Raw genomic sequence first — 26,721 nt, 5'->3', positions numbered from 1 at the left:
CGCTTCAGTTCATAATTTTTATGGATAGAATTTCGAGGCGTTGTTTCTCTGTATGTATTATTTTAGGGTCTACCGCTGTATGAATAAAATTTATTTGAATTGAAAATTGAATTGCGTAACCAAGTGGCTGAAAGATTTTACTTTGGTGGTCTCAGAATCTCGTCTCTGCTTTTTACAGATGATGTGGTTCTGTTGGGTCATCAGGTGGTGCACTCACAGCCGAGTGTGAAACTGTGGGAATGAGAATCATTGCCTCCAACTCTGAGGCCATTGTCCTCAGCTGGAAAAGGGTGGAGTAAGAGGCGAGTTACTGCCCCAAGCACCTCAGGTCTTGTTCTCATGAACAAGACCTGAGGTGCTTGGGGCAGTAAAAGCAATTGTGCTGTAAAAGCAAAACTGTCGATTGTCGAATGAGCTCGAATGACAGGCCTCTCCCTTAGAGACAGGGTAAGGAGCACCATCGTTTGAGGGGGGCTCAGAGTAGAGCCAATGTTCCTCCACATCGAAAGGAGGCAGCTGAGGTGGTTCAGGTATCTAACAAGGATGCCTCCATTCACATGGGCATTACCCACGGGGAGGAGGCCCACTGGAGAGACTCCATCTCTGGGCTGGCCCAGGAACACCTCGCCCGTGACCCCAGACAAGCAGAAGAAAATGGATGGAAGGATCTACTTGTTAACTGATGATGTGATCTGATCCTGATCCTACATGATGGTGTAGTGAACTTTTATTGAGAAGTTGGACCGTGTTTAACTCTCAGAGTTCTGATTTTTCGGGAGCTGAAGCAGCATTTGGTATTTGGTTAAATATGTCCGACTGATGATGACAGGAACAAAGAAAGAGCAGTTTGATCTATTTCCTCTCTGCAGGTGACAGGTGACTGCTTTCTTGTTAATTTTCCTTCTGTTCGAGCTTTGCTGTCAGTTGGATGGAAGAAGAGCTGCAGACAGACAGAGAGGAAGAAAGGAGGAAGAGGAGGTGAGAGACGGACGTACCGTCTGGAGCTTCACTCAGAGCTTTGCCGGTCATCTCCCGTTCTCCGACCAGCCAGACGTAACCGGAGCCGGTCATGTTGAGTTGCCGGGCGGCTTTGTACACGAGTGCAGCTTCGTCCTCACTGCAAACACACAAACACACAGCAGGTAAGCACTCACCTGTGGCTGACACAAACAGACCAAAGAACCAGTCATCAATCACTGAGCAACACTCTGGAAACCAACATATCAAACACTCCTGTGGACGCGCAGTCTGACTTCTTCTGTTCGAGCTCCAAACGTCTCTTTAAAGACCCGATGGAGGTTTGGATGATTTCACTTCAGTGCAGTCAGTCTTTCTGCACCACAGCGCCAGAAACACTGCAGCTCAGTACATCGACTAACACCTCACGACGAGCTGAAGCTCGGGCCGTGGTCTTTCAGACTTTGGCCTTGTTCAGTTTTGGAATCGCTGCTGGTGTTTTGTGCAGAAGAGTCTGACTTTCCTCAGATTCCTACGATAGAGGCTGACTGTTGTTGTATCAGACTAAGGGCTGATCTTTAGACCTTGTACATCCTACTCACGTTTACATGGATTGTTTTACACAGCATTTGCAGGTGCTACTTTTACCTGTTGGGGATACACAGATTCAGTCAACACTTGCTGATGGCTCAGTCACAAAGTTCCTGCCAAGTCATGGCAAGAACAACTTAAACTGTGACCAGTGTCCTAAATCTGATACAGCCTAACTGTGGAAACCACAACATCATCCAATCAGAAACCATCATGGAAACCACCTTGAAATGTGCACAAACCTGGCAGAGAGGATGATGACTCGGGCCTCCAGATCTTTCGCCTCCAGCAGCAGGGCGGTAAGGTTGGTGTCCTGGCTGAACAGCAGCACCTTCTCAGCCTGGAGGACCACCAGTGGACACAGTGGACGGACGGTAACACCGAGGGACAGTGAGAAACGGCAGAACAAAACACCACAGAACACATCGCAGGACAGCCATCGTTAGCTCCACATCCACAACCCCTCCCCAACCACCCACAACACCCCAACCTTGACCATGCTCCCCCTCACCCACGCTACCACCGGAGGAGGAGGGGAGGAGGGACGGGAGCAAAAAATGGAGACAGCAAAAAAGTGTTCAAGATCTGCTGAACTAAAGAAAACTCAAAGTCGAAGCTGGAATACAAAGAAGGAGGGGCAAAAAGTTGTGCGTGGTGTGGTGGCACATGCAAACTGAGGCGCTTTCAAGACCCAACCAACCAACCAACCAACCAACCAACCAATCGGGGACGTGCATGTTAGAGCGCACTGATGCAACCGCAAATTAAAAAAAAGAAGATTCAAGTGGAGGGGGGGAGTAGGGGAGGAAGAGGAGGGGAGGCGGGGAGGAGAAGTGTTTCATTTCCAAAAAGAAAAAGAAAAGAGGAGTGAGACGATCCTGGTGTGCAGTGTTCCTCGATAATCTGCAGACAGAGCCACGCGTCAGCGTGGCCACATGCAACCCTTCACAAGGAAAAACTCGGGGAGGGGGAGGAGGATGAGGATGAGGAGGGGGGAGGAAGAGGAAGGGCGTCTCTCCTGCGAGTGTAAACCCATTCCCGATGTGCAGGAATCATGAAAAATCAAAAGAAAGAAAAGAGATGGTGGAGAAAAGACGTGCCACCAGGATAAGAGTCTATCTCTGGAGCCGGGTTGGATTCTGGGCGGGCGGGGCTGACTGGTGTTTGGCTACTACTGGGCGAGCTCAGAGATTGGTTGGGCGGCGTGCATCATTTGACCATGCAAGTTTATACCTTGGGTGTTCTCCTGAAGTCAAAGTTCTGTTGGTCGAGGTTTTCATAGTTCCTGTTTTTAGTCTGATGGGTAATGTGCACAGAGAAAATATGCAGACACAGAAGAAGATTATAGACAGTCAGAAAAAATGTGTGGGGATGGGGGCAGCAAAGCATCCAATAAATGATTGATTTCTTCTGCAGGAGTCGGACGCAAACACATCGCAGTCTGCCCAGCGGTCTGTCGACCTGCGTCCAGTTCGGACTTTTCTTCTTTTTAATAATAACCTCCGTGCGCAGCGACCCCTGGTGTGTGGACGACAGCGGCACATGTTAACCACTAACATCTGGATGAGAGGTTTTTAAGCACTGCTGTGCTGAAGGTGTAAGTTTTCACAAACTGAAATGGAGTGATTCGTTTTTCTAAGCAGTCTGGTGATGTCAGGATATCAAGCGTAGGATGGCCATTATCGCCCAAAACTCCCTGAATGAGGAGGAAACCACTCACCCTGAGATAAACTATAACCTTCTGGTTTCATCTAAAGGTATGAACACGTATGAATCAGCTGTTTCACCTTTACCTCTTTAAACCCCCTGCTCCTAAAAAGCCCATTTGTTCCTGATTGGCCAGTTTCTGGAAGCCTGCTGAGGAGCAGAGTGCCTGCACTGCATGGTTTCTCTTCAGCAGCAGGTGATCAGACATACAGAGGTTTGAAAATGAGTCTAATTCTCATTTCCTGAACCCCGCTGCCGTGTACTTTTAATTAAACAATGACTTTCTCTGTTTCATCATGTTTCATGTTGGTTTTTCTGAACAAAGATCAGGATGAAATAAAGCATCTGTTCCTGAATGTTAAAGTGTCCTTCAGTCCTAGAATGACCCATAGACGCTTCCTCCCACCTGGAGCTCCGCCCACAAAATATCTCAGTGAAACATTAAGAAAGGCACATAAGGGCTGCCTTATAAAGAGGCCTTGACTGTAATCGCAGTAATGATATCATCATTAGTGCTCTTCACATGCGGTGGCTCATGCATGAAGGCTGTGATTTTGAGCTGTGATTAAAGAACAGGTGCTAATTATAACGGCTGTTGCGGAGCTGCGCCGTGACCGGCTCGCTATATTTAGTCTGAGGTGTAAAATCGTTCCTGAAGCCTGCCTGCAGGCATGAGCGCAGATGCTTTATTTTTAGAGAACAAAGAGACGCTTTGACTCAGAAGCCTGTCGAACTTCACAGCTCAGCCGTGATCAAGCACTCGTCACTTCAGCTCCTCAGGATGAAGAGCTAAGACCTGAGCCTGAACCTCGCCACAAACCCAGCTCGGTCTCATTTTATCCACACTCATACTTCCCTCTCTGCAAACTTCCTGTGATGTTAATCCGCTGTGGCGGCGGCGCGTCCCATTAGTCCTCGACTCGATCCGCTCCAAATGTTAATCTCATTAAATTTACATCCGCGCGCAAAGGCCCCGAACAGCACAGCCTGGCTCTGAGAGCGCTTCAACCAACCTGCACACACACCTAAAGACACGTCCAGGTTTATTACTGTTTTTCACCAGAGCCCAGTTCACTGAACGCAGAATCACAGCTTCAGACCCACAACTGCAAAACACAACCCAACCTCCAAAATACAAAGCAACGAAAGTTTCGATGTCACAGAGTAAAGGCGCTCCAAAGCTAAGATAGAGTATCAGATCCCACGTACGAAAAATCTTTTCCAAGACAGTGTGGAAAACCTCACCACTAGACGTCAGTAGATCTCAGCAGTCAGCTGAGTTCTGTTTCTAATCCTTCTAATCCAGTGCATAATCCTAGCTACGGTGGCTGCTATGGGACAAACATGTTGTAGTCAGCCAAAAGAGATCAGAAACACGACATTTAGACTCCTCCCCATAACGGCCGGCGTGTTTCTGCTACTGTTTGTGTAAATAAATATTTCTGCACACACTATCATTTAACATATTTGAATAATATCAGCACTCAGCTATAAACAGATATGTGTGAATCACATTTTCACTTTAAGCCTATCCGGTCTTTAAGTCTGACGTCATCAGCTGTTTCCGGGTCCAAACTCTGCTTCAGGTCCCAAAGTCAAACAAACACTGCAGCATCACTGAGAGTTAAAAACTGTCTAAATTCCTTCATCTTTAATAAAATGATCAGCGTTGCTGCTTTACCAGGTGTAACAATTAAGTTTAACATCCAGGCATCCATGAAAACAGGATTTATTAAATTTAACAGAGTTAGAAGTTAGCAGGAAGTTAGCTCGCTAGCTTCCACCTAAACATGATATAGCATGTTCTGACTGAGAGATTTCTGAAACATTCAAACGTACAGCTCTGCTATCACTTCCAACATAAATGAAGACAGAAAACTAAACAGCAGTGACGTTTGTAGGGTTACTGAAGTTGGGCTAGCTGCTATATAATGATGTGCTACGTGATCGCTAGCGATGCAATCGCATGGCAGGATGCTGTAAACGGACCAAACTTCAGTCAGGAGAACAACTGAGATAATCCATCCACAATACGAGGTTAGTCATTAATATACTGCTGCATGGGCTGGGCTGTAGTTACAGCGTAGGGTTTAAAGACTGAGCTTTAAAATGAACAGTGGTAATAAAACCGAGAGAGGCCGACAGGGATCACTGACTGTTTTTAGGGGCTTGTTCAGATTAAATAGAACAAGATACAAAACATGTTAAAAACACAACAGCCTCATTAAACTCAGAGTAGTTTGTTCACACGTCATCACTTAACAACAGGATAGTGAGTGTGTGCTGTCAGTGTGCTGTGAACCACAGCTGTTGTCCACATCTGTCGGCTCGAGGCTATGAAACTGTGTGAAATGAGTCACCTCTGACCGAGGACGGGTCGGTAATTGCTGCTGTTTCACCGGCTTCTAATCACCATAAAAGACAATTAGACACAACAGCGATGATTAATGACAATGCACTGATTTGTTGGATGATGTAATTACACATTAATCAATATATATTTACGAGTATAGTATCCTTTTTAAATATATAAAATAATGTTTAATCTGAGCTCCTCAGTGATGTGCTGATGTATACACCTGTGATTACAGTCTCTCAGTTTTTCTTTGGAGTATTTCTCTCTTCTGTGCGTGCGAGTGTGCATGTGTGTGTGTGTGTGTGTGTGTGTGTGCATGTGTGTGCATGTCTGTGTGTGTGTGTGTGTGTGTGCATGTGTGTGCATGTCTGTGTGTGTGTGTGTGTGTGTGTGTGTGTGTGTGTGTGTGTGTGTGTGTGTGTGTGTGTGTGTGTGTGTGTGTGTGTGTGTGTGTGTGCATGTGCATGTGTGTGTGCATGTGCATGTGTGTGTGTGTTGTGTTGTGTTGTGTCACTCTTGGTCACATGTCCGGGATCTGTAGGTAAGGGAAACGATTCTTCCTGGTTTCCATTTAAAGTCTGAGTGCCATTAACCAATCACGGTTAAACAGGCTGTTTAGACTGTTTTTTTCTTGGATTCTTTACGTTCACCTACTTTCATCAACAATGATAAGAAGAGAAAACCGGACATCCTGAACCAAATACGATCCATCGTCTTTCCAGATGTCCCTCCGACACTGTCCAGTTCCCGCCAAAGCAGTGCTGGATTTAATGTGAGACATCAGAGAAACAGCTCGTTGATTATTTTCTTTTTTATCTTATCTATCATATATCAGTATCTCACGTGTCATGGAAACATCTGCAAGTTTGGCTGCAGCTTAATGTTTACCAAATCGGCTAATTAGAAGCAATCTGGTGCAACGTGGGAAAAATGTATATACTTCACATTAAAGTGCTTGGCTACAGGCTTTTATTTTGAAATGTGTGTGGCGTACAGCAGGCTGCCGGTGCTGGTGGGTATTACATGCTTTGTTAAAGCCGGATATTTAAAGCAGGAACAACACATGACAGCCGCCGCTGCTCGGTTCACCTACTTTAGCTAATGTGCTGTAATATTCATGCGTCTCCCACTTTAAAAAGTCTCTCCTCCAATATTCATGAAGGTGTTTGACTCAAACTGAGAGACACAAAGTCACATTCAAACTTTTCTAAAGTCTCATCTGCACTCTGGAGGATTTTTTCTGTCTGTTTCTGCATTTCTTATTTTGAACCGTAGAAAAAATATGAAGTGTTCACGCTTTGAGAAATATAAACATGGCGACCCAGAGCCATTGCTGCTTTGTCGTTAACAAACAAATCCTCGAATCCTCCTTTTCTTTTACTGCTTTTTACTTCCTGCCTCCATCTTCATTTGCTGCTTTTGAGTTGTTGTAAACATCACAGCACCGCAGCGAGCCGATTCATCGCAACTACCAGGAAGATAAATTACTGACTCTCTCTACCCGCCTGCAAAACCACTTCACTTTCTCAAATATGTTTTTCAGTGAACCAACTAAAACCTGAATTACATAACGCAGACTCGCCCTCTCGCTCACCTGAGGAGTTGTGCCCACGTGATTGGTTGAAAGCATCTGACAGACGCACGAAAACAAGAAAAAGAAAAAAACGAATAATGATCGATCACTTCATTAAAAACAGCGTCGACCTCGCTGGACATCACTAATCAGACGTATTACATCATAAGCATATACAAATGTTGAAACAGCTTAAAAACTTGAAGATCTGAGTTGGATTAACGTTGAAGCCTCACAATAAAAAACCCCAAAATGGGATCACTTTCTGTGTTCTTCTATGAACCTGACACACCTCCACCTGGTGAAGAGCAATTTCTGATGGAAGAGTCTAGATGTTCTTCTGTGGCAGCATGCTGACTCCATGTTCCTGTGAGACTGCATTGACCTTCATGCTCCTAATTCTGAGACCTTTTCATGAATGAGCAGCTGGACCAACTCTCAGTGCTGGTGTCCACACCACAGGGAAGTTAAGGAGGTTAAAAGCATCGTTTTATTATTGTAGGGTCTACCTTACAGTATGAAGCTCCTTGAGGCAACTGTTGTTGTGATTTGGTGCTGTGTAAATAAAGTTGAATTGAACTGAAGTTTCTGTACTTATTAAATCCTTCACATGTATTTTAAATATGGTGATGCGTGTTTATGAGTCTAACTGAATCCTTTAACCGTGGTGTCGTGATGTTTACAGCAGAAGCTCATCAAACAGTGAAACCAGTTTATGTGCTGGTTGGCCTGAACTCTTTCGGTTTCCCTCTTGTGGAAGCTCTGCTGCATGTCAGTCACACAGAGAGACACGAGAGTCGCTTTGACAGTCAGTCAGGTCAACAGCTGCGACAGAGGCAGCTGAGATGTGTTTGCATGACTCCGACTCCGAGCTCCGTCAGAGCCGAGGTGATGAGAAACCAGACGGAGGTGAGCAACTGAAAGGATGACATGAACGGACAGATAGGAAGAGAAAGAGCGACAGGAAGAGGAGGAGAGGAAAAAATGAACTCAAAGTCAACTTAAGATAAATAAAAAGAAGAAACGAAAAAGTAGAAAGTAAAACAAAAAGCACCAAAAACCTCCACCAAGACAGAAAAATATTCCAACAATAAAACATTCATCTTCTAACAATACACAGTGATGGAAAACCATGAGACATTCAGGAGCTGCAGTACATCAGCAGGTCCAGAGTCAAGACTGCTTGATTCAGGACCAGACTTGCTGGTCCTGAATCACGACCAGCAAGACCAAAGTCAAGACCAGCAGGTCTTGAATTATGGCCAGGAGGTCCAGAGTCAAGACCGGCAGGTTCAGACTCAAGACCAGTAAGTCCTAAATCCAGACTAGCAGGTCCAGAATCATGATTGCTGGGTCCACAGTCAAGACCAACAAGTCCTGAATCAAGAGCAATAAGTTCAGAGTCAAACCCAAGAGTCAGGACCAGCACATCCGGGGTCAAGACCAGAAAATCGAAAGTCGAGACGGGCAGGTCCACAACTGTGGTCAGCAAGTCAAGACGAAGAGTCAAGATCAGCAGGTCTAAAATTATGACCAAAACCTCAAAAGTAAAAACTGACAGGTCTAGAGTGCAGTCCAGACCAACAGGTCTAGATTCAAGGCCATCAAATCCAGATTCAGGACCTACAGGTTCAGAGTCAGGACAAGCAAGCCCAGGATCAAGACTAATAAATCATATTATATTTAAAATCTGATGAAACACACAATCAGAGGCAAATGTTCAGGTGATCGTCGGGTGTGAACATCCAAACTCTTTATGAAATCTGAGTGAATCTTACTGTGTTCATCACAGCTGCATATATGATGATGTCCCCGTGACGTAGCTTAGTATGTTTGAACTCAGCAGGAATGATGCCGAGTCAGAGTCCAGTACAGTCCAGTACAGTCCAGTACAGTCCAGTACAGTCCGGTACAGTCCAGTACAGTCCGGTACAGTCCAGTACAGTCCGGTACAGTCAGTAAAGAGTCCAAACCTCCTGGATCTGCATTCCATACATGGAGGTCATGTTTGATCATGTTTGTGATTCTTATCCTGGTTTGGATCACATGTGGGATCAGATGTTTACTGAGAACATAAGAAACCCGGGTTAGTGAGCAGCTTCAGCTACACATATGTCAGCTATTTAAAATAAAAGTAGAGAGTAATCATTCTGCCTCATCTGTTTCTTTATGATCCATGTAAACAGAAAACCTGTAAAACCTCTTGGTGGAGATAAGAAAAGAAAAAGAACAATAAAAAATAAAGAAAAAGGATGAAAGAGAAGCTGCTCTGAAGCATCTGGCAGAAAGAATATTAAAGCTAATGAAGGAGAGATGAAGGAGGGACGAAGGAAGGATGAAGGAGGGACGAAGGAAGGATGAAGGAAGGATGAGGAAGCGATGAAGTAGCAATCCTGGAGAAATGACAGAGCGATGATGGAGGGATGAAGGCCTCTCGCACAGCAGCTCATTATTTATCATGCAGTTAAACTACACACACACCTGCATTTGAATAATTGCACCCACACACACACACGTGATGTGCAGCACGTTCAGACTGCATGTCCGTGTCTATGAGCTCATATGTGGGCGTGTCCTTGCTGACCTTGGTCTCGCGCTCCTCCAGCAGGGTCTCCAGTCTCTTCTGGGCGGCTCGGCCCTCGTGGTCGTCACTCACGATCAGGATGATGTGGTTCCACCTGAACTCCCTCATCAGGTCGAACCACACCTGTGCCTGGTGGGAGTATGGAGGCACCGTCCTCAGGAACGACAGGTGGATGCTCTGCACGAAAGGAGGTGGAGGAGATTAACCCAACAGGTTCTTACAGTATTTTGATTTTATCCAGAAACATCCATCCTTCACATGTATGAAGACTTTACATCATAACGAACCAGACATCAGGAAGAAGCTCTACAGAACCAAAAGCCAGAAAAGCGATAATATGATCATCTGCAGAAACATAACAGCTGCTTTAAAAAGATTATATTTACAACATGATGTATATTTTTTTAAAAGCCAATACTTCCTTAACACATTTATCAAACACTGTACTGCTGAGTCAGAGCACACAAAGAACAAAACAGATGTAGTCTGACTAACTGCAGCTGCCTCCACCTGAAAAATGTGTGAATATTTCATGTGTATAAAACCTGGTGAGGAACCAGAGTGCTGTTCACTGGGAGCACTGGGATATCCTAAGGTAGGAAGTCCTGCCATTAATTAATGTGCTTGTACTGCTAGACCTCAGTGCTGCGTTTGATACTGTTGACCATAATATCCTATTAGAGCGATTAGAACATGCTGTAGGTATTACAGGTACTGCACTGCAGTGGTTTGTATCATATCTATCTAATAGACTCCAATTTGTACATGTAAATGGAGAGTCCTCTTCACACACTAAGGTTAATTATGGAGTTCCACAGGGTTCAGTGCTAGGACCAATTCTGTTTACATTATACATGCTTCCCTTAGGCAGCATCATTAGAAGACATAGCATACATTTTCACTGCTATGCAGATGACACGCAGCTCTATCTGTCCATGAAGCCAGGTAACACACACCAATTAGTTAAACTGCAGGAATGTCTTAAAGACATAAAGACCTGGATGGCCGCTAACTTTCTGCTTCTTAATTCAGATCAAACTGAGGTTATTGTACTCGGCCCTGAAAATCTTAGAAATATGGTATCTAAGCAGATTCTTACTCTGGATGGCATTACCTTGGCCTCCAGTAATGCTGTGAGGAACCTTGAGTCATTTTGACCAGGACATGTCCTTCAACGCACATATTAAACAAATATGTAAGACTGCTTTCTTCCATTTGTGCAACATCTCTAAAATTAGAAATATCCTGTCTCAGAGTGATGCTGAAAAACTAGTTCATGCATTTATTACTTCCAGGCTGGACTACTGTAATTCATTATTATCAGGATGTCCTAAAACTCCTGAAAAGCCTTCAGCTGATCCAAAATGCTGCAGCAAGGGTACTGACAGGGACTAGAAAGAGAGAGCAGATTTCTCCTGTTTTGGCTTCCCTTCATTGGCTTCCTGTTAAATCCAGAATTGAATTCAAAATCCTGCTCCTCACATACAAGGTCTTAAATAATCAGGCCCCATCTTATCTTAATGACCTTGTAGTGCCATATCACCCTATTAGAGCACTTCGCTCTCACACTGCAGGCCTACTTGTTGTTCCTAGAGTATTTAAAAGTAGAATGGGAGGCAGAGCCTTCAGTTTTCAGGCCCCTCTTCTGTGGAACCAGCTTCCAGTTTGGATTCAGGAGACAGACACTATCTCTACTTTCAAGATTAGGCTTCAAACTTTCCTTTTTGCTAAAGCATATAGTTAGGGCTGGACCAGGTGACCCTGAATCCTCCCTTAGTTATGCTGCAATAGGTGTAGGCTGCCGGGGATTCCCATGATGCATTGGGTGTTTCTTCTTCACTCACTATGTGTTCATAGACTCTGCATTGAATCATACTTGTTATTAACCTCTGGCTCTCTTCCACAGCATGTCTTTATCCTGTCTTCCTTTGCTTTTGTTTGAACTCTTATTCAGCCAAATAAAGGCTCGCTTTGTCATGGGCTGGGTCTGTGACCCAGCATTTTGAGTTCATGATATATTGTTTATTTCTTTTATTAGTATGGGGAAATGTTAAGTTCTTGTTTTGTATTATTAGTTAGAACTTGAGGCTTCATGTTTTGCCATTTATCGTTTGGGTTTAGCTCATCTAGCTCCCATAAAACCCCTAAGTGGTTCAGCCTTAGTTCTGTTATTGGATCCCCTCATTTCCCCTTTCCCTGGGCTTTGGTTCCACCTGCCCTTTGTGTTTCATGTCTCATATGTCAAGCCCATGTTGTTTGGTCTGCCTCATCATGTTTTCCTGTTTATTTTGAAAGTCCAGTTTTCATGTCATTGTGTTTGAGTTTACATTTCCTGTGCATCGTTATGTTCATCCTTGTCAGCTGTTTCCTCATGTGTCCCGACTTCCCCTGATCACCTCATGTGTGTATTTAAGTCCTCTGTTTTCTATGTTTCGTTGTCAGGTCGCCTGTTTGCATCCCCATAGTGTTTCGTCATAGTTTACTCAGTGTTCATAGGTTTGTCATAGTATTTCCACTGACTTTCTTAGTCCTTTAGTTTTCTGAGTGTTCACAGTTTTCTTAGTTTTCATGGCTTCATGTTTTTCATGTGCCAAAATCCAAATAAAGGAGCGTCCTCTGTTCAGCCAGCAACTCCACCTTTCAGTGTCTGCTTCTAGGTCCTGTAAACTAAACTTATCGGCGCACCCCGCCGTGACACGCTTTTTTTTCATCCACCTCCATCTCCGTTGTCTGTATTTTAGGTCCACATTCACCTGATTCCACGCTGTCGACCTCTGCAGACGTGACACCTTTTGTGATTTTTCACTCTTTTGGTGTGTTTTCTGATTGGGACACCTGGATGTCATCTACATAAAAGTGAACTTTCCTGATTTTCACTCCAGTGGAGAAAATTCAGAACCAAGATGAAAGGCTCTGAAGAATAAAACACTGATGGATGCAAACAGCTGTGTAAAGAACCAAGATCAGATCCTCATGTGAGCGTTGCAGCTCAGACTGTCAGCGCTCTCCTGTAACAGACCGACTGAGCTAACCTTGTCAGAGTAGATGGACATGCGTGTCGTCAGGCCGACCACAGGGATTCGGTAGAAACCGGCGGTGTAGGAGACAGGCGTTGGAGTCAGGTGGTCGTTGGACTGTGGAGGATGGCTGACCAGAATGGCGTACACCTACAGAGGAAAACAAACACATCTCAGTTCAAATGTCCGTGTACAACACAGAAAGATCGAGTAGAAAATGGAGCCCGCGGGTTTGATGGATCTTTCTTAAATTACTATTTGATGTTAGAGGTCTGCAGAAAAACAGCAGTGAGCTGTGATACCTGGTTTCTGGTAATCTGGAGACAGGCCTGGCTACACGTAGCACATCTGTCTGGACCGAACACATTAGGTGGAACTTTTTTCTGATTTTCCAGTTATTCAGTGGGTTTTCACTTGCTTTCAGTGGGACAGAGAGATGTTTCATGTTAATCAGTCCTTCATGTCTAATGACTGGCCCTGTGGGATTTTCTCACGGCAGTTTAATCTTTGCTGTTAAATGTAAAGAACGAGAAATCTGCTCACAGCACAACTTTCCTGACAGGTTTTGTGTCTAACAGTAGGATGACTTATGTGACAAATATCGTGTTATAAAAGGGGCAATAGGCCGTTACACTCATGTGTTTGTGCTGCATCCTGTAGTAAAACCTGTACATGTGTTTGGATCAGTGAGATCAAAGTCATCCCAGGCTGTTGAGTAACATTTAAAAAAATGATAAAAGAGATAAAAGTTTTGAGGTCTGCAATTCGAAATCAGTCGAATAAGATAAAAGGCATGCTGGTTTCACTGATATTTGATGAACTGAACCAACTACGCCCGTGCTGGATCCCAGTTTGAGAAATGATGGGAATCTGTTCCATTTCACCACCTTCAGAGAAACCTCAGTGATCAGGTTCTTGATGTGAAAACATGCTGCAGAGAAACTTTTATCTCCTGCCGGGTGTTTGCAGCTTTAGGACAGAAATCAGAGAGCGTGAGCTGATCCAGAAACATGCTAACGTTGTCGGGACAAAGCCTCGGCTCTTACGTTACTACACCTGCTAACGCTCTAGCAGAATAACTTTGTGCTGAATCACTGAGCAGCTCGATTTTATTTCTCTGATGGGAAAACCTACAAAATCAAATCTGAAGAAAATGAAGTAAACACTGGATGTGTCTCGATTCAGATACTTCTGTTAGTACACTTGTATGACTTGTGTAGTACTTGAAAGCGTAATGTTATCAAACTTTAGACTAAACATTTAAATTCTTCTAAGTGAAAAAACTGAAAACTAACAAGTAAATACTGTTCAGCATCACCTGACCGCCCACCCCATCAGCCAAGGTAAAACCCGAGGTGGTCGGTCAGTAAGAAGGGTCTTCCCCGTTAAAATGCTTAATACTTGCTAATGCTAGCTCTGTGTCCACACATTACACAGGTAAGTGGTAAATGATCTCAGATCAGTGAAAGCAGCAGCAGCTTGTCAGTGATGCTGGTCTCCCACCAGTCTCTCATCAAAGATTTAACAACCAGAAAATGCTTCTGGCCTCAGCTTGACAAGGACACGGACACACCCATCAAAATGACAGAAACCACAGTTTCCAGTGGAATCAGAGTTATTCCTGCTTCCAGAAACAGCAGCCCACTGTGACCACTTATGTAATCATTAATAGACTGGATACAAACAACGAACAGGAGACTTTGCTAGAGGACTGAATGTTGTTTGAACGTTAAGGAGAGTGATGTCTATTTTTAGACTTCACTGGACAAGCACTGCCTGCCTTGCTTGCCCTGACTGATTGCTGGTGATACCTGCAGCTGCCCAGTCTGGACATTATTTGTGCTCTGCATGTGTGAAAGTCCTCAGACTTCTTGTCACTTTTGCCGTTTAAAGCAAATTTTTTTCCTACAGGTGTTGTATTAAAATTAAACGCATGTAATATCTTTGTACAGTGTTCACAGTGAAAGCAGCGTTAACACTTCAGAAGGAATCTTTAAAGTTGTAATTTATGTTAATAATCAAAATATTTTTTAAAACACACATACCAATAACGATGTTTAGTGTGATTGCTCCAATAAATAAAAAACAACTAAGTGAATAAAAGCAAACATTATATTCATTCTGATAGTGTAATTAATAATTCTGTGTATTTAATTCATGTTTTTAATAATTCATTTATGTAACCAAAGCAGAATTCTGTTGATTTAAATTCTGTTGTTGTAAGACGAATCATTTTCATTTTCATTCATACTGTACACTCATTGGCCCCTTTGTTCAACTGCCTGCTAACCTAAACATCTAATCAGCCAATCACATGGCAGCACCTCAGCGCATTCAGGTCCATGGTCAACATGGTCAAGACGACCTGCTGAAGTTCAAACTAAGCATCAGTAAGTAAGCAATGCGATTGCATGGTTGGTCGTCTCAGTGTTTCAGAAACAGATTTTCCCACGAAAACATCTCCGGGGTTTACAGACAAACTCTGACAAATCAAATAAAAAGAACAAAAATACGCAGTCGGCATTAGTTCCCTGGGGAAAAATGCCCTGTTGACATCAGAGGTCAGAGACAGACTGCTTTGAACTCATAACCAAAGGTTGCAGAAGAGCATCTCTGAACCTTGCAGCAGATGGGCACAGCAGCTGCCACTCCTGAGGCGACAATTCACAAAAACTGGACGACAGAAGACGAAAAAACATTTCCTGGTCTGACGGTTCTCCAATGGTCGGCTCAGAGTTTGGAGTAAACAGCACGAAAGCATCCTGCCTTTATTCTTTATTGGTGTTCAGGCTGCTGCTGGTGTGATGTCGTGAGGCAGATTTTCAGTACCAGCTGAGCATCATTTTAACTCCCGAGTGTTGCTGCTGACCACGTCCATCCTTTCATGACCACAGCCGATGGCTGCTTCCAGCACGAGAACGCTTCATGGCAAAACGCGAGATTATCTCAAACTGTTTCCTGAACAGGAACATGAGTTCGCTGTACTCAGACCGCCGCTACTGTCAGCAGATCAGAGAGTTTGTGTTGGTGCACGTTACTTCAATAATGTCCTGTTTTATTCAGTTGCTTCTTCCACTGCAAGAGTACAAGACAATCTGAGGCTTTTAGTGTGAAGGGCAACAGGAAGGAACAAATGTTTTCTGGTTTAGACAACATGAGACACATCAGGCACAAACAGAAAGAGTCTGAGACGTAGACTCCCATCTCCTCTGAGCTCGGAGGAAGCCGCGGCTTTTACAAACATGAAGCCGACGTTTGGGCCTCAGTGAATGACCTCAGACTGACCTGGATATCATTTCCACAGGCAGACTCAACCTGTTAACAGCTTCTGTTCATCCTGATATGACGGATGCATCATCATATCATGTTTTTAATAAACTAACATCAGTAACCACAGTGAAAGCACGTTTTCTTTTTCCTGTCCAATCAGCAGCACAAACAGGACCTGTAACCACATGAAACCACCAGCAGCTGCTCAGCCGAACGAAGCGAAGCAGCCTGCAGCAAACACACTGTTACAGGCCTGCGCTATAATCCCTGCATCTCTCTCTGGATGGATTACATCTGCGTTCCTGCAGACAGAGAGAGAGAGGACGGTAATCTGGCGTCCATCGCTCCCTCTCCCTCTGACACATCGACGCCATGTTGGCCTCATTTCTCCACAAAGGAAACAGGTTACAGAGCCCATGTTGGATGAATAGTCTTTTCTCTGCTGGTTGGACATAAAAACATGTAAATATTTCTGGTGCACTCAAAGAGCAGCTGTTTGCTGATAATCTGACAGGATTTGATTTGATTGCATCTGTTTGAAATCATTTTAATATCTTTTTAAAGGCACAAAAACACTGTTTGTTTCTATATTTTCATTCTGAGATGGATAACTATTCTGTTACATACTTCCACGTGCTTCCTGTACATCGTACAGTGAAGAAGTGTTTGCCCCCTACCTGTTTTTTTTCTCCATGTTTGACACATTCGAATGTTTCAGATCATTAAACAAATTTAAATATTAGACAAAGATTAACACAAGTAAACACAAAACATCCAAACCTACATGTGACCTCTTGGCCGTTGCTGCGCTCTTGGGGTAATTTTGGTCGGCAGGCCACTCGTGGGAAGGTTCTCCACTGTTCTGTGTTCTGACAGTGTGTGGATAAAGGGTCTCACTATGGGTCACTTTGTCCAATATTTACATTTGTTTCACTTGCTGGGCCCACGTCCTCATTTTATGTTTGACAGCGTTTTAGTAGGTAAAGGTGAATGCTTTGACATGAACTGAGCTGCGGTTTGGGGAAGGCTTTGAGGGGGACTGGCGACGGCTCCCAGGCCTGGCAGATCCCCACGTACTGAACAGAAGTGAAGAAGTTAAAGAATTGAAAAGGGGAGGGGCACGTAAACGAGAATGACACCTTGCAGAACTGGGGGAACCTATACAGATGAGGACCGGAAGGAGCGTGTTTGGAGGCGTGGTCCTACTCATGAAATTCCGATACATCCATCCATCCATCCATCCTCATCCGCTTTATCCGAAGTCGGGTCACAAGCAGCCTAAGCAGAGAAGCCCAGACCTCCCTCTCCCAGCCACCTCCTCCAGCTCATCCGGGGAACACCAAAGGCGTTCCCAGGCCAGCCGAGAGATATAATCTCTCCAGCGCGTCCTGGGTCTGCCCTGGGCCTCCTCCCGGTGGGACATGCCCGAACACCTCACCCAGGAGGCGCCCAGGGGCATCCTTGTCAGATGCCCGAACCACCTCAACTGGCTCCTTTCGATGTGGAGGAGCAGCGGCTCTACTCTGAGCCCCTCCCGGATGGCCGAACTTCTCACCCTATCTCTAAGGGAGGCCAGCCACCCTTCGGAGGAAGCTCATTTCTGCCGCTTGTATCCGCGATCTCGTTCTTTCGGTCACTACCCACAGCTCGTGGCCATAGGTGAGGGTCGGGACGTGAGATCGACCGGTAAATTGAGAGCTTCGCTTTTACACTCAGCTCCCTCTTCACCACGACGGACCGGTGCAGCGTCCGCATCACTGCAGCCGCAGCACCAATCCGTCTGTCGATCTCCGGCTCCCTTCTCCCATCACTCGCGAACAAGACCCCGAGATACTTGAACTCCTCCACTTGGGGCAGGAACTCATCCCCGACCCGGAGTGGGCACTCCACCCTTTTCCGGCTGAGAACCATGGCCTCAGATTTGGAGGTGCTGATCCTCATTCCTGCTGCTTCACACTCGGCTGCGAACCGTTCCAGTGCGAGCTGGAGGCCCCCACCGATGAAGCCATCAGAACCACATCATCCGCAAAAAGCAGAGATGAGATTCTGAGGCCACCGAGTGGAAGCCCTCCGCCACTTGGCTGCGCCTAGAAATCCTGTCCATAAAATTATGAACAGAATCGGTGATAAAGGGCAGCCCTGGCGGAGCCCATCACCCACCGGAAACAAGTCCGACTTATTGCCGGCAATGCGAACCAAACTCTTACAACGGTTGTATAGGGATCGAATGGCCCGTAGCAGTGGGCCAGACACCCCATACTCCCCGCAACACCTCCCACAGGACACCCGAGGGACACGGTCGAATGCCTTCTCCAAGTCCACAAAACACATGTAGACTGGTTGGGCAAACTCCCATGCACCCTCAAGTATCCTCGAGAGGATAAAGAGCTGGTCCAGTGTTCCGCGACCAGGACGAAAACCGCATTGTTCCTCCTGTATCCGAGGTTCGACTAACGGACGAACTCTCCTTTCCAGCACCCTGGCATAGACTTTCCCAGGAGGCTGAGGAGTGTGATCCCCTGTAGTTGGAACACACCCTCCGGTCTCCCCTCTTAAAGATGGGGACCACCACCCGGTCTGCCAGTCCAGGGTACTGCCCTGATCTCCACGCAACATTGTAGAGGCGTGTCAACCAGGACAGCCCTACAACGTCCAGAGCCTTCAGGAACTCGGGCGGACCTCATCAACACCAGGGGCTCTGCCACCGAGGAGTTGTTTAACTGCCTCAGTGACCTCGACCCCAGAAATTGGCGGGTCATTCCCTCATCCCCAGACTCTGCTTCCTCCTCGGAAGACGTGTCAGTGGGATTAAGGAGGTCCTCAGTATTCCTTCCACCGCCTGACAATTTTCTCAGTCGGCGTCAGCAGCGCACCGCCAGCACTATACACAGTGCAGGTAGAGCACCGCTTTCCCCTCCTGAGACGCCTGACGGTTTGCCAGAATCTCTTGAGGCAGTCCGAAAGTCTTTTCCATGGCCTCTCGAACTCCTCCCACACCCGAGTTTTTGCTTCAGCCACTGCCCGAGCCGCATTCCGCTTGGCCTGTCGATACCTGTCAGCTGCCTCTGGAGTCCCACAGGCTAACCAAGCCCGATAGGACTCCTTCTTCAGCCTGGTGGCTCCCTTCACCTCTGGTGTCCACCATTTGGTTCGGGATTACCACCACGGCAGGCACCAACCACCTTGCGGCCGCAGCTCAATGCAGCAGCCCGGCAATGGAGACGCTGAACATGGTCCATTCGGACTCAATGTCCCCGTCTCCCTCGGAATGTTGTTGAAGCTCTGCCGGAGGTGTGCGTTGAAGATCTCGCGGACTGGGGCCTCTGCTAGACGCTCCCAGCACACCCTCACTCACGCGTTTAGGTGCACCGGGTCTGTCCAGCGTCCTCCCGCCACCTGATCCAACTCACCACCAGGTGGTGATCAGTTGACAGCTCAGCCCCTCTCTTTACCCGAGTGTCCAGAACATATGGTCGCAAGTCTGGTGATACGATTACAAAATCGATCATCGACCTGCGGCCTAGAGCATCCTGGTGCCACGTGCACTTATGGACACTCTTATGTTCGAACAAGGTGTTCGTTATGGCCAAACTGTGATTTGCACAGAAGTCCAATAACAAAACACCACTGGGGTTCAGATCAGGGAGGCCGTTCCTCCCAATCACGCCCCTCCAGGTCTCGCTGTCGTTACCCACGTGAGCATTGAAGTCTCCCAGTAGGACAACAGAGTCTCCAGGTGGGCACCTTCCAGCACCCCCCAGGGACTCTAAGAAGGCTGGGTACTCTGAACTGCTACTCGGCGCATAAGCGCAGATGACAGTCAGGACCCGTTCCCCGACCCTGAGGCGCAGGGAACAAACCCTCTCATCCACTGGGAAAAACCCCAGCGTGCCGGCAGCAAGCCGGGGGATATTAGAATACCCACCCCAGCCCGCCGCCTCTCACCAGGGCAACTCCAGACTGAGACAGAGTCCAGCCCCTCTCCAGGAGACTAGTTCCAGAGCCCAAGCCATGCGTAGAGGTGAGCCCGACTATATCTAGCCGGTACTTCTCAACCTCACGCACTAACTCAGGCTCCTTCCCCACCAGAGAGGTGACATTCCATGTCCCTATTGCCAGTCTTGGCAGCCGGGGATCGGTCCGCCAGGGCCTCCGCTCCTGGCCGCCGCCCGACACACATTGCACCCGACCCCTATGGCGCCTCCTGCGGGTGGTGGGCCTGCGGGAGGATGCATACATACATACATAATCTCCAATTAATGATGTGAAACTTTAAAGTGTGACAAACATTTTTTAAAAAGTAATTGGAAAGGGGAAAATCACTTCAACAGCACTGTAAGTATAAATCCCCCCTTCGCCCCTGCGGGCGGTTTATCCTTCAAGCTCGGGTCCTCTACCAGAGGCCTGGGAGCTTGAGGGTCCTGCGCAGTATCTTAGCTGTTCCCAGGACTGCGCTCTTCTGGACAGAGATCTCCGATGTTGTTCCCGGGATCTGCTGGAGCCACTCGCCTAGCTTGGGAGTCACCGCACCTAGTGCTCCGATTACCACGGGGACCACCGTTACCTTCACCCTCCACATCCTCTCGAGCTCTTCTCTGAGCCCTTGGTATTTCTCCAGCTTCTCGTGTTCCTTCTTCCTGATGTTGCTGTCATTCGGAACCGCTACATCGATCACTACGGCCGTCTTCTTCTGTTTGTCTACCACCATTTTGTCCGTCTGTATCTGGAAGTCCCACAGGATCTTAGCTCGCCTGCTAGCATCTTGCACCCTGCTGATATGTGCTGGATTGTCTCAGGGGCATCTTTACACAGCCTGCACCTGGGGTCTTGCCTGGTGTGATAGACCCCAGCCTCTATGGATCTTGTGCTCAGAGCTTGTTCCTGTGCTGCCATGATTAGTGCCTCTGTGCTGTCTTTCAGTCCAGCTTTGTCCAGCCACTGGTAGGATTTCTTCACCTTTGGCAGCTGAGTATCCCAGCAGGGTACCTGATCACGGGCAGGGCGTAGGTGTTGATGGCCCGGATCTTGTTCTTACCGTTCAGCTGACTCAGGACTTGCCTGACCCTCTGCAGGTACTTGGTGGTTGCAGCTTTCCTAGCTGCCTCTTCATGGTTCCCATTCACCTGCGGGATCCCCAGGTACTTGTAACTGTCCTCTATGTCTGCAATGTTGCCTTCTGGTAGTTCGATCCCCTCAGTTCTGACTACCTTCCCTCTCTTTGTTACCATCCGACTACACTTCTCCAGTCCGAACGACATTCCGATATCATTGCTGTAGATCCTGGTAGTGTGGATCAGTGACTCGATGTCTCCTTCACTCTTGGCATACAGCTCAAAGCTATTCAAGTTTTAATCTTTTGCAGTCGGGGCAGTGAGGCCTTCAGATGGTTTACATAAATCTGTGAGTCATCTGCATAGAGGTGTAAGGATACTTCTCCTAAAAAAGTCACTAAATCAGACTAACTGAGTCAGTCTTCAGGTCTGATCCACAAACAGGACAGAAGACTGAATCATGTTTGTGTAAAAATGAGAAAATACGACACGTTTTACAGTAATTTGGGAAACAGACTCATATCGGCTGATTTGTGTCCATGTACAAAGCGAAGACTTTCTTTCCTAAAATAGGGAAAAGTTCACATAACAACTGCCATGTTGAATCATTTCACCATTCACATGAGAAAGAGCATGCCCCCCCGTTATACATCACCTAATGGAGACGATGGAGATGAATTAACTGAGAAGAGTTTTGTTATTAACAGTTTTGTTTTCTCTGTTCTGTACAGATGTTCTCCTGGTGGTAACAGATGAGATTATGTTCCCAAATATTAAAAACGTACAAACCCAGTCAGCTTAACATGAGTGCAATGATTATCATTCTGCTGCTGCTCTCAGTTTTACTCGCACTCTGATTATAATTATGAAACACGAGCACACCCACCCCCACATTTCGCCGCACATACTGAAAGAATCAGCGTGACATAAATAAATCTGCCACCACTGAAATCTGAAGATGGCCTGACAAACAGATGTGTAACCAAACACGACTGAGATCATCCTGAAACTGAAAACGCAGCAAACTAGATGGACAAAACTGCTTTAAATGTGATAACTTTATTGATACATGATCATAAAACTGAGTGTGTTGTTTTGATCTTGTGGGATTTTAACTCAATCACCTCAAATTTCACAACATATACATCGTGGAGCGATTTTACGCAGGACGCCATTTTGGCCCCACAGACATTCATCTGAAACTGTTGCTTAGCAACGTGTTGTTTACGCTGTGGTTCACTGTGTGGCCTCACAGGAAGAAGGTCCTGGGTTTGAATCCAGGCTGGGTTCGTTCTGTGTGGCCACCTGTCCAGGTGCACCCAGTGAACCTGCAGTGAGCGTCTGTTGCCAGATGGGGGCAGTGTGAGCGGCTCTGCTTGTTCTGTTGTTGGTCTGATGTGTTTTTCTTGGTTCTCTCAGTCCAGGTGAACTCCCTTACCTGTTCAGCTCGCTTATCAACCAATCAGAATTTGACCAGCATACAGTGTCCTGTACGTCCAGGCTCACCTCTGCAGCTATAAAATGAGTTTTCATCCTGCTCTAATCCAGCTGTGAGCGCTCTGACGTTTTTATTTTTAATGTTCCTGTAATTAAATCATTCAGACGTGTCAGCGCTCGTGTTGTTTTGGACTCTCTTTTTAGAAATGACATAAAAATATGAGAACAATGTAATGATGTGAGCTAATAACACAATAATTCAATGATCTAAATAAGTTTCATGGGTAATGATTATTTTATCTGACAACTAATTACAATTATTTTCACTTCATTTAGACTAAAATCAACATTTTGCTTCGTTGACTTCTGTGAAGCTGCTGCTGTTGTTGCAGGACAGGGTCATGACCCCCAACCACCCTTTACTGTGAAAGGTAAACAGGAAGAGTTTCGTTTCACGGTGAAAGTTGCAGTAGTTTGGGCCTCAGTGATCATGTGACCAGCTGTAGCTACTTTAGGCAAAGACCTACAATAAAACAGGAAACCCCAACAATCAGACGACCCCCATCAGCAAGCGCTTTGGCGACAGTGGGAAGGAAAAACTCTTTTAACAGGAAGAAACCTCCAGCAGAACCAGGCTCAGGGAGGGGCGGGGGTAAGACGTTTCTGAGTCAGGTTTGAGGGGTCATATGACAGCAGGTGCTCACCTGGTTGGAGATGAGGTCCTCGCAGACGGAGAGGGCCATCTGGATGGCGTTGGCCTTGTGCGTGACGGAGATGGCGTTCATCTTGAACTTGTCCTTCCCGTACAGAGCATTGGCCTGACTCACCGCCTCCTTGAACACCTGCTCGTAGCGCTTCTGACTCAGGACGGCGCCCACGTTCACCAGTCGCGGCTCGCAGCCGCACAGCGCCACCGAGCAGCACTGCAGCACGGCCAGGAGCAGCACGCCGCGCAGCTCCACTGAGGGGAGGGGAAAGAAAGTGCATTAATACAGGGACGATTTAGTCCCACCGTGGGGTCCTCAGATATGCCTGAGGGGACGCAGACGTCCAGACTAGCGTTTAAATTATGTCGTAACCCCGACTTAATCTCATAATCTGGATTTTTTAAGGCTTCCATCGTCTTTTTTTCTTGGTGATCACAAGAAGATTTTTTAATTTTAATTTTAACAAACAAAATGAAATTGATTTGATGTAAACGTATGATTGCATTAAATTGGAAAAAATTAGATCCTCCTGCTATTGGTGCTTGGATAAATTCTTTGGCACAGTGTATGGCAATGGAAAGGATAACGTATTTTCTAAAAGACAAGTTAACATATTTCGATGAAATTTGGAAGCCATTTAAAAACTTTATAAAAGAAGTAAACATCGGACAACTCCTGCAGGAATGTGGATGAGGAGAAAATGGTTTAGTATACGCTAGCTATTTTTTTTATTGTTCATGTCTTGAAGTTGTATAAATACCACATATTGTACAAATGTATATATATTCTATGTGCTTTTTTTTTTTAAATATATATTCTATGTGTTTTGTTTTTTCTTTTTTTGTTTTTTTTTTGTTTGATGTAGGTTTGGTAGAGAGCAGGGTGGGAGGTGAGGGTGGGGGAAAGGGTTTCTATTACTGCAGCATATTACGGGGAAAACAAACCTTTGTATGCTGTTGCAAAAAGCAATAAAAATATTGAAAGAGAAAAAAAAAAAAAAAAAAAAATTGATTTGATGTAAGCAGCTCGGCTTAGGTCATCATCTGTTTACTGATCAGCGCTGTGCAGACGCTCGATGTGAACATTCATGCAAAATCCAAAGTATATGAAACAACATAAATGTATGAAGATACAGAAGATTTGTCTTGTGACCTGATGATGTCACCCGAACCCTTCTTGTCCCGGCGCTGATGTCATCATTCAATGGTTTATAAGGGATCATTAAAACAAACGTGGGCGTGGTGAAGGTCGCCATCAGTGCGTGACTTCCATCAGTGCAGTATAATAATAAAGATTTGTTTTATTATATATTTTGGATTTTAATGTCAGAATTTACAGTTTTTACTCCATGATCTGGATTTTCTCTCACACCATGGAGACTGCTTTTACATTTCCAGATTTTTATCTCGTGTTTTTTTGTGATTTTTTTACAGTTTAAACAGATAATAAGATTTTGATCTTTTCATTTGAATTTATGTTTCATAATCAGGAAGTTTGAACCTGGAGGACGAGTCTGAGGCGAGCGTGGACGAATCAAAGGGTCTGAATCCTTCGATAAAGAAGCTAAAGTGAAGAAAAGTAGGAACGTGTGGCGGAGGTCAGCTGAGACGGGAGGTGTGCACACTTTGAGCTTCAGACAGTTTGAAAACGCTCTGTGGGGAAGATTTAAAAAGCGATGCAGGTGGAAGTTTATCATTGGTGTTTCAGACCGGGAGTCTGCGTGACGTGTTTGTGTTCAGTCACATTTCTGTGGAGACACTCGGGAATAGTGAGAGGCGGAGCAGACGGGAGACGGCTGTAAAAATGGGAAAAATCAGAGCAACACTCGACCAGAGACACACAAGAACAACACAACAGACTCACACAAACAGAGAAATGAAGCTGAAACAAACAGAAGTGCCAAACACACCTGCAGATACACAAAATGGCTCCATGAAGAAAATGAGACATGCAAAGACGACTAAACCTGGAGACGGACAGACCGCGAACCACAATGACTGAGAGCCAAATACAAAATGACGATGACTGTAAAGCTGCAAAACCTCCAAACAAGACCGAAAATGTAACTAAAAAAACCTCAAGAGACACAAGATGAAGACAACCAGAACCACAACAGCTGCAGGGAGACAAAACGTACACACCAAACGAGCACAAAAACACAACATGAGGCAAGAAGACACAAACATGTCAGAGACGCAAAACTGAAGAACAAAGCTCGGGGGACAAATCTATCAGCAGGAAGTGAAACACAAAGACACGCAAGAAATACAGGCACATGCCTCAGAGCACGGACACACAAAACACCCAGAAAACCCCCAAAATCTACCCGGAGACCAGCTCTGTGTCCAGTCTGAGTCCAGCTCTGATCCAGTCTGAGTCCAGTCTAATCCAGTCTGAGTCCAGTCTAATCCAGTCTGAGTCCAGCTCTGATCCAGTCTGAGTCCAGTCTGATCCAGTCTGAGTCTAGTCTGAGACCAGTCTGAGTCCAGCTCTGAGTCCAGGTCCAGTTTGTGTCAGGCTGAAGGAGACTTGCTTTGCTCAGAGTCGTACTCAAGTAAAAATACTCAGTTACTCTCTCTGATCTTGTTTTTTTTTTTTTTTTGTAAAAACCCAAACGAATCAATAAAGTGTAAAAACAGTCACGTGGTTCTGCCCGCGGTCATTCATACAGCACATTTACATGTTTATCACAATAAACACTCACTGATCCGGTCCTGCGGGTTCTGGATCCGTTACTCGGCCTCCTGTTGATTTCTGTTTTCTCCTCCCGTGTTTCCGTGGGCCCGGTTCGGTGTGTCCGTGGGTCTGAGGCTGCTGCTGTTTATGACAGAGAGCCGTTGGAGCCCCGTGACACCGGGATCGCTGAGGTCCGGGTCGGATCGTCACGGACAGCCCGGTTCTCCAGCCCGGGCTCGGTGCTGTTGCTCCGGGTCCGTGTCTCCTCTGCTTCGGTTCGGGCTCGCGACGCTCGCGAAATTCCAGGTGACCTGATGCTCGCGAGCCCCTCCGCTCTGTCCTTGGATCACTGACGCTCGCTCCCAGCGTCCCGCGCGTTCAGGAGGAGAGGAACCAACAGCCACAGGAGCGCGGGCACGAGCGTCGGAAATCCCGTCGCGTTCACGTCCGTCTGTCCGTTTTTCAGTCATTTATTGAAAATGTTCAGCATGACACCGACACTAAATCTAACGACCAGCGTGACGTTTCACCTGTTTATTGGCTCCTGGGAGGATCTGCATCACATGACCTTCATCAACAGATGGAGCCGCTCCATGCTGAGCGTGAGGAGGACGCGATGTGATGGTGGAGGATCCAAAATCACGATGTCATCAACATAATCAATAATCATCTGTGAGCAGGAGGCTTCATATTTACACAGACTGGATATAAAGGATGGACACAGTCAGGGCAACAACAGGGGGCGCTGTGTGCTCAGCCTCGTGATTTCCACCTGCTTCTAAAACAGAGGTTCCC

General features: G+C 46.0%; 1 protein-coding gene across 3 annotated transcripts in view; it reads right to left on the bottom strand.

Annotated features, from left to right (window-relative positions):
• grin1b (glutamate receptor, ionotropic, N-methyl D-aspartate 1b) overlaps positions 1–26,285 on the bottom strand; it is a 74,490-nt gene extending 48,205 nt beyond the window's left edge. For all 3 annotated transcript variants that reach the window (XR_005615028.1, XM_031748562.2, XM_031748568.2), the window contains exons 1-6: positions 25,955–26,285; positions 23,248–23,504; positions 12,801–12,935; positions 9,769–9,945; positions 1,791–1,888; positions 996–1,117 (exon numbers count right to left, since the gene is read on the bottom strand). Coding sequence is in view for 2 of the 3 variants with exons in the window: in XM_031748562.2 (XP_031604422.1) it covers positions 996–1,117; positions 1,791–1,888; positions 9,769–9,945; positions 12,801–12,935; positions 23,248–23,504; position 25,955 (790 nt within the window). In the remaining variant the exon portion in view is untranslated. The remainder of the gene's footprint in view (positions 1–995; positions 1,118–1,790; positions 1,889–9,768; positions 9,946–12,800; positions 12,936–23,247; positions 23,505–25,954) is intronic.
• Positions 26,286–26,721: the final 436 nt, after the last annotated feature.

Source organism: Oreochromis aureus, linkage group 12 (assembly GCF_013358895.1).
Source record: "Oreochromis aureus strain Israel breed Guangdong linkage group 12, ZZ_aureus, whole genome shotgun sequence".
Classification (NCBI taxonomy): Eukaryota; Metazoa; Chordata; class Actinopteri; order Cichliformes; family Cichlidae; genus Oreochromis; species Oreochromis aureus.
The sequence above is the reverse complement of the archived record's forward strand: the minus strand, read 5'-3'. Positions and strand labels throughout refer to the sequence as shown.